We start from the raw sequence: 12,772 nt of genomic DNA, 5'->3' as shown, positions 1-12,772 counted from the left end.
GCTTTATAATAAACATGTAAGGTCTATGATTGTTGTCCACTGAATTTCAATTAGTTGAATGAGAAGATCTGAATAATTGGTCAAAAATCAAATCTGCCAACCTTTTAACTCTTGAGACCATCAAACAGGTTTATCATCTCATGAAGGACCATTTTCTTTTTCTTTTATTGATATATAAATGTTTCGTTGACAATCATTTATTTGTGAGCAGTGGCTTCAAGAGCTTGACAGTGTTGTTTATTGCACATGCAGACTTTAGTGGGAAATTTTATTTAATGGAGCAAACTTTCAGCAGTGTCATAACAGATTCAGCAAAGTTTCAGAAATGAATGTGATTGTAAACAGAAATTCTAATCTAAATTCAGAAAGAATCGGTTTTGACGTTTCAATTGTCAGATGTTATTGCTGTGGAGGCATGAATCCAAAACTCTTCATTGAAGTAAAACCACCGTCATCGCGATGCATTCGCGATATCACCAGGCTCACAATTTGTTCCCTCTAAAATGACATCCCATTCAATGACCAGATTTTAGCACTTGATCATGTAGTGCAAGGGTATACAATTGCTGCCATAAAATGCAAAAACGAAAACGAATATGGTACTTCCTGAACCACAAATTTGACTCCTTTTGCAAGTTGAAATTCAGATTAGGTTTACATTTGATAGCAACTCTTAATAATGACTTTTCAATTTCTAATGAAGTGATCTCAAGATCCTCTGCTTGAAACAGCTTTATTCAGAAGCATACAATGGAAGAGAGAAATGAATGTGATTGGGATGATGTCATGTATCTATCTAAATTCAATGGGAGATCACTTTCAGCTTCTAAATTGTCTCCTTTTGGCAACATAAGATTCATAAATACCCTCTTGTAGTTGCCAAATTGTGAAATTGTGATCTCAAGGCACGGACTTTGCAACAGGAATGCAGATTTTAGCCTCGGAGTCTGCATGTTTTCGTCTTAACAACCTAACATCTTCTTGACCTTAAATGTTTAAAACAGCTCTATCTCACATTTTCGGTTGATGGATCTGATCTGGTTCAGGCAACTTCAAACTCTTCATTGACGTGAAACCACCGTCAACCACCAGATTGTGCCCACTAACATACTTGGCATCATCAGATGCTAGATAAAGCGCAGCATTTGCTATGTCACTAGGTTCACAATATGCTCCCTCTAACACGCCTGCGTTGTGTATCATATCAATGAGCCGTTGAGCATTAACCCCCGGAAAGAACTGAGTAATTTCTCCCATGACAAACGGAGTTGGAATGGCGAAAGGTGATATGCAGTTGATCCGAATTCCATGCTTGCACAACTCCGCCGATACAGATTTCACAATTCCTATCACACTAGACTTGGATACTGAATATGTATGCTGTGCTAGCCCTCCCATTATTCCTGTGACACTTGCAGTGCATAGAATGGAGCCAGTTCTACGCGGGATCATCACGCGCGATGCATGCTTGATACCTGCCATGACACCTCGGACATTGATCGCCATGACCCGGTCAAATGCTGCCAGATCAAGATCAACTATGCTGGGAGGAGTGTAGCATGCAATCCCAGCATTGTTGTACATGATGTCAAGTCGACCGTGTTTAGAGACTGTGTAATCAACTGCATTACAGACATCCGATTCTTTTGTGACATCACAGGCCCTGAAGGTAGCATTCGGTCCGAGTTCTGTGGCTGTGTCTTGGCCAAATTGCTGTTGGACATCGGCTATCACGACTTTGGCACCGTTGTTGATGAATTTGGCTGCAGTTTCCTTTCCAATGCCACTTGCTGCTCCAGTGATTAGTGCTACTTTGCCTTCTAGTTTGCTAGGTTACAAAACATTAGAACCTTTGTCATAAAAAATGTCCATCTGATTCAAAGAAGACATCAGTCGATAGCACTTCATGATCCGACAAGTCAAAGCTTTGATCTATAAGCTCAACAAGCAACACCATAACAATCAACATGTTTTCTCCAAAGAATCTTGGCTTTTTATAAATGCTTAAAGTTTATTGTGTTGTGCAAGTACATATATAACTACTATTACTCACCAACAGGCCAGTGGCCTAGCAGTACTAGGCCCCTACTTCCTAAAGAGAGGCTAGGGGTTCGACTCTCAGTGGAGGCATGGGTGTGTGAAAAAAAAAAAAAAAAAAACTATTATTACTCCATGCCCAATGGAGCTCCCAATTAGGCATACAATGCTGCCAACTAATGGGTTTGATGGAATTGGGTGTACGACAGTGCTGATGATTCAACAATAATGTCCTTGAATTCTACAAGTTCTTTAAAATTTATGATCTGAAATGTAACAAGACAGGGTATTGTCAACCAAAATAATTTTACAAGAGAATAATTGAATGGGTGTTGGACAATCTTTTTTTAACTTGGGTATGGGTATGCTATAAAGTGGACCCAAAGTCTAAAAACCGGAGACAGTTGAAAAAAGAAAAGAAAGAATAAAAAAAATTACAAATGAAGCACATCAACAGATATTCTCAAGAAACTAGCTTTCTTATTTCAGTGAAAAAATCAAAACAAATAAATGTCAAGCTTATATATATAAATCCAACAACATAAAATGTATCCTAAACAGTGATAAAAATCAAATGAGAGAAGCTCTGTTGTTATTGTTATTGTTATCATTATTATTATTTTGATAAGTAGAAACTCTGTTAATTGTTAATGTCATTAATATCCTTGTTAGGTTAGAATTATCGAGATTATGAGAATCCAAGCCCTAAGGGGTTGGCTTAGTTGGAAAAGACTTCGGTCTTGGCGCCTCTTGAAACATCTGAGACATTCCTGCTAGGTGAAAACAATTCCTTGGAGGGGGGGATGTGTGAGTACTAACTAGGGGAAAAAAAAAAAAAAAAAAGAGAGAGAGAGAGCTTATGAGAATCCACACAATGACCAAGTCCCATTCATTGTCCTTTAAGGAGTCAGGCCAAACAAACAAGTGCTAGTAAAGAAATACTGTATTCAGATGAAATAGGGAAGCCGGCAGTAGTCAACACAGAAGAATCTAAGGTCAAGCGATGTAGGCTATTTTTCAGGCTTATTAGGTTTCCTTAGGCATATTACGTCAAGGTATTGTTTCGAGCAAAAACCGGGTCAAGCACGTGCCTTCTTACCCAAAAGATTAAGTTGTTGGGTAATGCTACATACCTGCCCTAATATGCCCAAGTTCTTCCCCGTCCGGATCTAATGTGGGAGAAGACCCCTCTATCATTATCTCTCACCTGAACTATCAACGCCCTCATTGCAATCGGACCATTCTGCCTACCCATACCTTTAAAGACGGGAGGACTCAGTTTCAACCCGGACCTGGGCTCCACCCAGGTGAGCGCTTAGCGCGACACCGGATTTAGGATTGGGTCTGCCTCTAATACCACTTGTACCGGGCCAAGCAAGTGCCTTCTGACCCAAAAGTTTAAGTTGTTAGATACTGCTGCTGATGTAAGTGGAAGCAATAAATTTGTTCACAAGGAACGATTTACTTTGAATCTACAAAGTAGGGTGTTTTGAGTCCACAAAACGAGGGATAATTTCAAAGAAATCTGATATTTGTATTGATAATTGAATGACTGATTCTGATCTCGGCATTACACATATTTATAATGAAAGAAAACCATAATCCTTAAGGAAACTAACTGCAACTCGAATCCTTATAATATAAGGAAACATAATCCCGAAATGATATTAATATTCGAAAATAAGACTAAAAATAAAGTTTCTCTAAAAAATTTTAAAAAATAGAGAAAGAAACCTAATAAAATAAAACTATTAAATATAAAATATGAGTGCAATCCGGATCATTTAGACAACGAACAAAAATTTTGAAATATTCAACAGGCTTCTTTCGGACAAAAAAATCCCATTTTGAGGCCCTAAACGATGGTATTTCGCCGAAAAATAGGTTATGTCACAGCGTAGTGATGAGTCTTGTTTGTTGGGCCGTTTCCAATTAAAAAACTCTCATGTCGGGTCAAAAACGCACACTTCGTGATCAGCCCAGAAAATCTGTCAGCATGCCCGTTTGGCCACTGGCGGTCCAAGCCATAAAGGCTTTAGCAATTAGTTATACAACAGTTGCATACACACCCTTATATACCCGAGTTCTTCCCCATCCGGATCTGATGTGCGAGAAGACCCCTGTACTACAAATCCTCTAATGTTTGATAATTATATATGGTTTATGCAAAAAGCAACACCTTGGCGTAATATCGGCCCTGGTGGCCGGAGGCTGATTCCTAGAAGAACATCAGAGTATTTTGTCTCCTTCACTATGATGATCTCACAGTTGTCTCTACCTCTTATTCTTATTACTTTTCCGATCAATCGATCGAACGAGTTATCAGTTATCGATGGAGATATACAATCAGATGATATAAACTAACAACGGTGAATTTCGATCTCTCGTTCTTTGTAGCAAGGAATTGGAAATTTCGAATTGGGAATAGAAAAGATGTCAATACACGCAAGAACTAGGTTGTCTGGTAATTACATGCCTGTCTGACCTTAGATTCTTCCACGTTAACTTCCACTGGCTTCCCTATTTCATCTGAATCTTTTTTTTTTTTTTACTTTTATGCTGTAAAATAAACTCATACAACTACTTTGTTATGAGAAACTTGAAACTTAAACTCGCCTTCTTCTTTTTGGGTAGGTGATTTTTGGTAGACTTAATGTTTCTAATGAGACCTATAATGGTGTCAATTTTACACAGGAAAAGAAATAAAATGTTATTTAATCATAACCATACATATAGAATATTAGTGGTTATAAATGCTTAAATTAAACATTGTATTAGAGTCAGAAAGGTTCTGAGCTTGACTCTAAAAGCCACCATATAATTATACATGACCATATATAATGTATGATATCATATGCATTATTTAACAACTATAATGAGCATAATGGCTAATAATATATATATATATATATATATATATATATATATATATATATATTGTTTATTATAACTAACAGTTACAGGTCAGTCCACATGTGAGGTAGAAGATAGGAAAAAGACACAAGAGAAAGCTAATCTTATTTGGTATAGTTTGTACAAGAAAATCATACATTATTCACATAACCAAACTAACCCCTTAATTATATGACTAAAATACAATTCTTTTCACACCAAAAAGGACCAGTGAAACAAGAAACAAAAAGGGCAAAATTTTCAGGGAATTTCATTACTCAATTAATTTTATAAGAGCTAATCAACCACTAAAAATCTATCTCATACCCAAACACACACACAGAGAAAGGGGATGGTGTATTAATCTTACCTGCCTATATGGATAGAAAATTGCCTTTTGAAGCTTGGACCAAGTGAAGCTCCTGAAATGGAGATGTTTCTGCTGATAAACAAAAGCAGCACAAAATCAGTTGTATAGAGTGTGTGTGTGTGTGTGAATATATATATATATATATATATATATATATATATATATATATATATATATAATGCATATACATATTATACCCAGATCCTTATAATAGACCAAATACAATAGCTGATGGAAAGAAAGAATACAGGCATGGTTTTGGGGCATTTCACCTATATAACTTGAAAAATGGGGCTTCTCTAATGATCGTACACAAGCAGAAACGGTCGTATAGGGGTGGAGGGAATTGGGCTTATGCACAGGTAGTTTGGGGTTTGCTCCATTTATCAAGAACATAGGATATCCATATCAAATGAATTCTTTTGTAATAATGAAAAAAATAAAATAAAAAAAAAGAAAGAAAGAGACCTTGATCCAATCTTGAACATTATTTCTTGCAATAAGGTGGTTTATAGAGAGAGAGAGAGAGAGAGAGAGAGAGAGGGAGAGTGGTGTTTTCTGGGACTCGATTGGGTTACTGGGAGTTTTTGAAGCCTTGAAAGTGCCCTATAAGCAACTTTACAAATGATGACATCAAGAAGATTCCCTTGCCAGTTGCAAGATTGAAGATTGGTTTGGACTTTGGTCCTTTGGTTTTTTTTTTTTTTTTTTTTTTTTTTTAAGCCTGTCATCAAACTCTGATTTTTATTACTGTATTATTATTATTATTACTTTATTTTTTTTTTAAGTTGAAACAATTCACTCAAACACAGCCGCAACAGGCCCTCACTGAACTCCTAATTTGTAAACGAGGGGAGGAGCTTGTAGGTAATCAATGTCTTGTTGGAAATCAATCTCTAGCTGCTTAAGAGTGTATTTTGCTAATACTTGAATCTGTTGGGATTTATATGACATATGTTCCTGACGTTTATGAAATATTTATGTTTTATACAATTGGTGAATTCAATGTATTGTATTTCGATTCACTATGAAATTGATAGTGTCCCTATGAGTACGAGAAATATTTATATATATGTATGTGATGGCAATCAATGCATGATATATAAATAGTAATTATAAATTATTCATAGTCGGTAATTATGGATGAACTCATAATTAATTAAGACTTGAACTGGATCCGCGTTAGGTTGAAATATATTGCGAGAGCCGTCGTATGCAATTGCTCCCTATCACCGTCATAGCATTTGACTCTTAAGCATGAGAACATTATAGACTCTTTTATTAATTAATAATTACTTTGATTTGTTCGGCGGATTCTTCGGGATCCTTAGACCGATACTTTTGGGTAGTTATGTAATTAATAGTTAGAGGGTTATATTTTCAATATTTGCATCATTACTACTTGTATTTATTTTGTATTGATTATGGTTGATTACAAAATAAATTCGAAGGCCTTCGTGTATTTTTAGACAAAATGATTTATTATATATTTATTTATTTAAATTATTATTTTTGTCAAACAAATGTTTTATTGTGATCGAGCCAGAAATAATCAAAGGTACCAAAATAAATATATTAATTAAGTAGTCGGATTGATGGCTTTATTTATCCGATAACTAATTATGCATAGAGAGGTCAAAGTGCAATATTGACTTAGAGGTTATTTATTATTTAATTGGAGTTCAATTAATTTCTTTTAGTGGAGTAGAAATTAATTTATGAATTAATTGAATTGGGTCCATAGACCGGGTCAATTATTAATTCATTGTAGCCAATAAAATAATAGGCCCAATAGATTCTCACTCGTAGCCCAACTTGATATTGGAATCATATTAGATTTGAGACATGTGAATTAGAGATTGAGAAGGATTAGTTGTTTCCTTTTCTTTATCTTTATGTTGCCTATAAATATACATGGTCTATGTATATTTTAAGTGTGATTTTTAGTAGAAAGAAAAAGGAATATATTTTCTCTCTCTAGAAAATTAGGGTTTATGTTCTCATCTAATGGAGGCTCCCACAAGTCTAGTTTTCCAAGGTCATTCATGGAGGCTTATGAGTGATTCCTAAATGCAAGACCATTACCAAGAAGATGAAGATCCATGGAAAAGGTGTCTAGCAAAAGGGATTTACAATAACTGAGAACATTCATTTTAGAGGAGAGATTTAAGGTTTACTCAAACCTTGATGTAAGTATTCAATCTTTTAATTGAATGATACATCATATTTTATTTTTGCATAAAACTTGTCTCAGTATAATGAATCAAGATCTATGAATTAAAATCCCTCGAAAAGTTTTTAAAACTAGCACGTTTCCCAACAGTGGTATCAGAGCATGGTTTGATTCATTATTAGAGATCATAATTTTATGAAAATCATCATTCATGGATCCAAATTTATATATGCATATGTATATATTTTTATATGATCATGATGTATGTATATTTGTGATTGGATGAATGTTGATGAATGTTTGGGCCATGGATAAAGCTTATAGGTTATTGGAATGTAATTTTATCTTTGGATGAATGTAATTAAGGCTTTGATTTAGCCGTTTGAAAGTTCAATGATGTAATTTAATTTTTTTCATTGTATTTCAAATTGTAAATTTATTTAAAGCCATGTAATATTCATCAAAATGTGCTATGAAGCTTCAAGAAGGTCCAAGAGGGTTAAATTAGGCTTCAGGAATTTTTTGAGATTTTTTAGAAATTTTTTGGAATTTTTCTGGAATTTTTTTAAGGCCTACTTTAATTTCTGGAAATTTTTATTAATTTTTCTGGATATTTTCGATGATTTTCCGGCGACCGGAGTGTTGCCGACGGCAAGAATGGCGCCGGAATAAAGTCTGTTGATCTAGTGTAGCATGGTACACTAGCTTTTATTGCAACTGGATCATGAACCATTGGATCAATTTATGGAAGCTAAGAAAGGATCCTATGTAGCGCAGGTACACGACAAGTTCAAGCTACACCCAATGAAGGGGAGTGTGAACATCACGCGCCAAGGGACGCAGACCAAAGAACCTTCCGGCGCGTGCTCACGCGCCGGTATCCAGTAGCTTGCTAGCGCGTGTTTAGCACGCGCCAGACCAAGCTGCAACATCCACGCGCGCGTGCAGGCGCGTCCGCGCACGCCCTTTCCAGGTGCGTGCGAGCGCGTGGGGGCGCGTGGGGCCCCGTGCCACGCGCTGCTTCATCCCTCAGGCGCTTTCCAGTGCATGCGGGGTCCTCCGGGGCGTGTTCCAAGTGCTGTTTTGCCATTCCAGGTGCTGTTTTGACCAATTCGTACGCGTACAAGCCTCTGCAGGTGTTTACAAGTTTTTGATAGACCCTCGCGTAATACTTAGAGCAATAGAATGTTAAAAGCTGATTCCATTGGCCATTTTTATTTGCTTTATCTGTCATTTATTGATGTATGTAATGCATGGAATAGATAATTGTGTATTAATTATTATTCATGCATTGGATCCATGATATTTAATTAAATGACTTGATTTATATTAATTAAATTATGAAAATATTAGTGAATCATTTAAAGTCTAAATATTTTCTAAATTTAATTGGATTAAAATCAAGACGTTTTGCATGCATCATATCATGTATTTGAATAAAATGAAAACCCTAATTATGCATGATTAAAAATTGAGTAGGAGCGGGGATTTTTATACATTACCCCATGGCCTTCGTTATTAATACCATTGTAATTAGATCTTCAAAAATAAGGCCCCACGCATGATTTGAAGAGTCTTAATATTACAAGAATGGTGGTCTCATGAAAACAATAATATTAAATGTTCATTGTAATTAAATCTTTAAAAATAAGGCCCTACGCATGATTTAAAGAGTCTAGATTATATTGACAAGATATTTAATATTTTTATTTTTCATTAGAGTTTTAATAACGTTATACACTCAATCTAAAATCAATAGTGTTAACTCCCCAACGGAGTGGTCTACACTAGGTAATTTTAGAAAGGCTAAACATAATTGGGGAATCATTTCATATAGATAGACAAGGCATTGTCTTAAAAGATATGGAGATGATGGGATTTGCCCGCCAATAGTAATAATGAACTTCGCCAACCGAATAAGTTATTGGCATATTGGTTATCCGATTTTTCATGCAGTGGTTAAGGGACCCACATATTATTATTTTAATGGAAGTGCTCACCTAATAGCAAATGAATCCCAACAATAGTAATAATGAACTCCTCCGTCAGGATAAGTTATTGACGTATTGATTGGATGATTTATTATGCTACAAAGTTGAGGGACCCACATTAATTAAAATGGATTGTTTACCAATAATAATAATGATCTCTTATTCTATTTGAGATTTGTTATATTATGTGGCTAACAAACTCATTTTAATTTTAAATATGCATGATAGTATTAATAATTCACCTTGCATATTGTATGAATGCATTTATATTCAGATTAATTATGTATAATCCAGTTTATCTGCTTGCTTACATATTCAATGTATGTGGACCTCTTTTATAATGACTGGAAAAGGAATTTAGATATTTTATTCACAACGTAAGTGGTACAAATGTATTTACTACTCCTAAAACCTAATCCTTTTACTTTAAGATACTCAAGAGAACATTAATGCTTTGAATAAGTGAAATAAGACAAATGAGATGAATTGGTGCAATATTGTAGAGTTTACCTCGAATACGTTCCAAAGCTAACATTTACATTATTTTATTTTCTTCAAGCATCATGTTAAATGTCAATAAGATGTTTTGGTGAGATTAGATAGAGAGTATGCCAAAGTACTATGTCAGACTTGAATAGCATCAAGATAGCCTAAGGAACTCCAGTATGAAATCGAATTTTGAAAAATGATTGTTTATTATTTAAAAATTAGCTGGAGATCAATAGGGCTGACTTGGGTAGTAAGTTTCAAGTTGACATGATTATTACCTTGTTACCAAACTCGTTCGACTCTGTTAGAGTGAACTAAATAAGGAATCAGTTTGAGTTCACACTCGCTGATATTCTTATAGAATTGGTAACAGATGAAGGGATAATCAAGAGTATGGGCGTTCCTATCAATCTAACCTAGTCTATACCATCTTCTTCTAGGCCCAAGTGGACGGGCAAAGCAAAGAAGAAGGATGATAATAGGACTAGACTAGCACAAAACATAGGTATCTAAAAGGTTAAAGGGAATAAGGCAGTGTATGTTGAGGGCGAATGAAACTGTTTATTTTACCGTTAACTAAAACACTATAGGACGAACTGTCTAAGCAATGACGTGGCATAGGAAAATATATATTTAATCATTGAGCCATGTTATGTGGTTGCATCTATTAATTCCTGATGGATAGATTCTGGAGCCACTAAACATGTTTGCAATTCATCGTAAGGATTTCAGAAATCCAGAAGCCTTAATGATATGGATATATATTTATCTTTTGACCTGATGCCAAGGTTGTAGTTAGGTCAGTGGGAGTATTACATCTGAAATTAGAGAGTATGAGGATATTAGTATTAGAGAACTATCTTTATGCACAGAAGTTAGACGCAATCTAATTTTTGTTTCACTTGTGGTTTATAAAAACTGTGTTGTTATTTTGTAAAACTGGTTTTATAAAATTGAATAGATATGCTATTGTTTCTGGTGCATTGAAAGATGGTTAATATACTATAATCACAAACTCTTAAGATTTGCAGGATGTAAAAACTAATGTTGCATCTTCTAGATTGAATTTTAAGAGAAAAATTGTTATTCTTGACTCACTGTATTTTTAGTGTCAATTTTTGGATTGTAATCAATCAAAATGAGATTCAAAGATTGATCAAAGAAGGTTTATTACCTAGTGAGGCAGAGGAGCCTAAACCAAACTTGTGAATCCTATTTTGAATGATAGATAACTCTAAGGGCTTAATCAGCCAGATGAAATAGACATAAAGGACAATTGGAGTCGGTACACACTGACACGTGTGGTCTTATGAACATCCAAGCAAGATTACTCACGTTTTGGATAAGTTTATCTGATGCAACACAAGTCTTAAACTCTTGGTATATTCTGAGAAGGTTAAGACTGATGTGGAGCACATATTAGGTAAATTTATCAAGACACTTCGATCTGATCGAGGATATGAGTATTTCTTGGGATAGTGCAAAGACTATATGGTCAATGAGGGTGTTGTGTACCAGTTTTCCGCAATTGACGCTAAATTAATTTAGGTGTCAAATAGGAATAACAGAATTCCACTTAACATGGTTAGATCTATGATCAGTTATGCCACATTATCTCTTTCATTTAAGAGTTTAGCGTTAATGACATCGATGCGCATTATGAACTGCATTCCATCTTAGTCTGTCTCAAGGATACTGTTGAGCTGTGTTTTTAACTAAATCTTAGTTTGAATCACATGCACATATGGGGTAGTCTTGCACATGTGCGTTTGATATGGACAAGTAAGTTGGAAACAAATCATTAGCATGATAGATTTGATAGCTACTCTAAAATGTCACTAGGACGGATTATTTTATGATCTCAATGACAAAATTTGATTGTTTACAATCACTGTTTATCTATAGGAGAATCATATTATGAATCACATACCTAGTAGCATAGTGTTAGAGAATATGGTAAGAGTACCAGATGTACCACATATGAACACACTTAGTATAGAGATTTAGAATTATAGATGAATTCCCTATTGATGCGTCAGCATCATCTAGTACACAGATTCCTCATCGGTACATTAATGTAGTGGGAGGATTATCATCCAACCGACAGAATCATGTTTTTAGGTGAGACCATTATGGACATCCCTATTAAACATGAGTTGGACCCAGTAAGCTACACGGAAGCGTGAACCGATATGGATACAGATCGTTTTGGCGAGTTACTATGAAATCAGAGTTGGAATCTATGTATTCTAATAAATTCTGGGATCTTGTAGAACTTTCTAGTAAGGTGATACCTATGGAAGGCAAGTTAATCTACAAAAAGATACCAGAAGATTTCTTAGTGAATAAATCATGAGTGTACAAGGGAATGTCATTATTTTTCTTAATTCTATATATTGATGACATCCTTCTCATTTATAATGACGTGGAAGTTTTGTCATCAATAAAAATAAAAAAAAAAGTAGTTGTTCAATTACTTTTAAATGAAGGATTTTCAAGATGTAAGCTATATTCCTAGGATCAAGTTTTTGCAAGATCAGGTTAAAAGGAAAATAGGCTTATCTTAATAATCCTACATTGATAAAGTTTTGACCAAGTTTGGTATGCATAACTCAAAGAATGAGTTCTTACTTTATTGATATAGATTGCTCTCTCTAGTAAGTAGTTTTTCAAGACTATCAAAGGAGATTGAGCAAATGAGACTGGAACAATATGCTTCGGCATATGAGAGTCTCATATATGCCATGGTCTATACCAAACAGGACATCCGCTACATAGTAGGGATAGTCAGTAAAGATCAGTCCAATACTGGACTTGACA

General features: G+C 35.0%; 1 protein-coding gene across 2 annotated transcripts; it reads right to left on the bottom strand.

Moving 5' to 3' along the window:
- Positions 1 to 600: 600 nt before the first annotated feature.
- On the bottom strand, positions 601 to 5,920 carry LOC132306966 (secoisolariciresinol dehydrogenase-like). Of its 2 annotated transcripts, none has more exons than XM_059804586.1 (3): positions 5,768 to 5,920; positions 5,300 to 5,371; positions 601 to 1,828 (listed from the first exon to the last, which is right to left on the bottom strand). In XM_059804586.1, exons 1-3 carry the CDS (start codon positions 5,785 to 5,787, stop codon positions 1,012 to 1,014), a joined length of 909 nt encoding a protein of 302 aa, XP_059660569.1. In that variant the 5' UTR covers positions 5,788 to 5,920; the 3' UTR covers positions 601 to 1,011. The 2 variants fall into 2 exon arrangements, with proteins under 2 accessions (XP_059660569.1, XP_059660570.1); XM_059804587.1 differs by having other exon boundaries at positions 5,300 to 5,368.
- Positions 5,921 to 12,772: the final 6,852 nt, after the last annotated feature.

This window comes from Cornus florida, unplaced genomic scaffold (assembly GCF_030987335.1).
Source record: "Cornus florida cultivar Cherokee Brave unplaced genomic scaffold, ASM3098733v1 CherokeeBrave_3.0.0_Hap2_Chr05, whole genome shotgun sequence".
In the NCBI taxonomy this organism is placed as follows: domain Eukaryota; kingdom Viridiplantae; phylum Streptophyta; class Magnoliopsida; order Cornales; family Cornaceae; genus Cornus; species Cornus florida.
This window is presented reverse-complemented; position numbering and strand designations above follow the sequence as displayed.

Coding starts and splice junctions, on each gene's coding strand:
- LOC132306966 (XM_059804586.1), bottom strand. CDS start 5,787: ATGTTCAAGATTGGATCAAG. Junction 5,372..5,767: donor ATGTTCAAGATTGGATCAAG/GTCTCTTTCTTT, acceptor TTTGTTTATCAG/CAGAAACATCTCCATTTCAG. Junction 1,829..5,299: donor TTTTCTATCCATATAGGCAG/GTAAGATTAATA, acceptor TTTGTAACCTAG/CAAACTAGAAGGCAAAGTAG.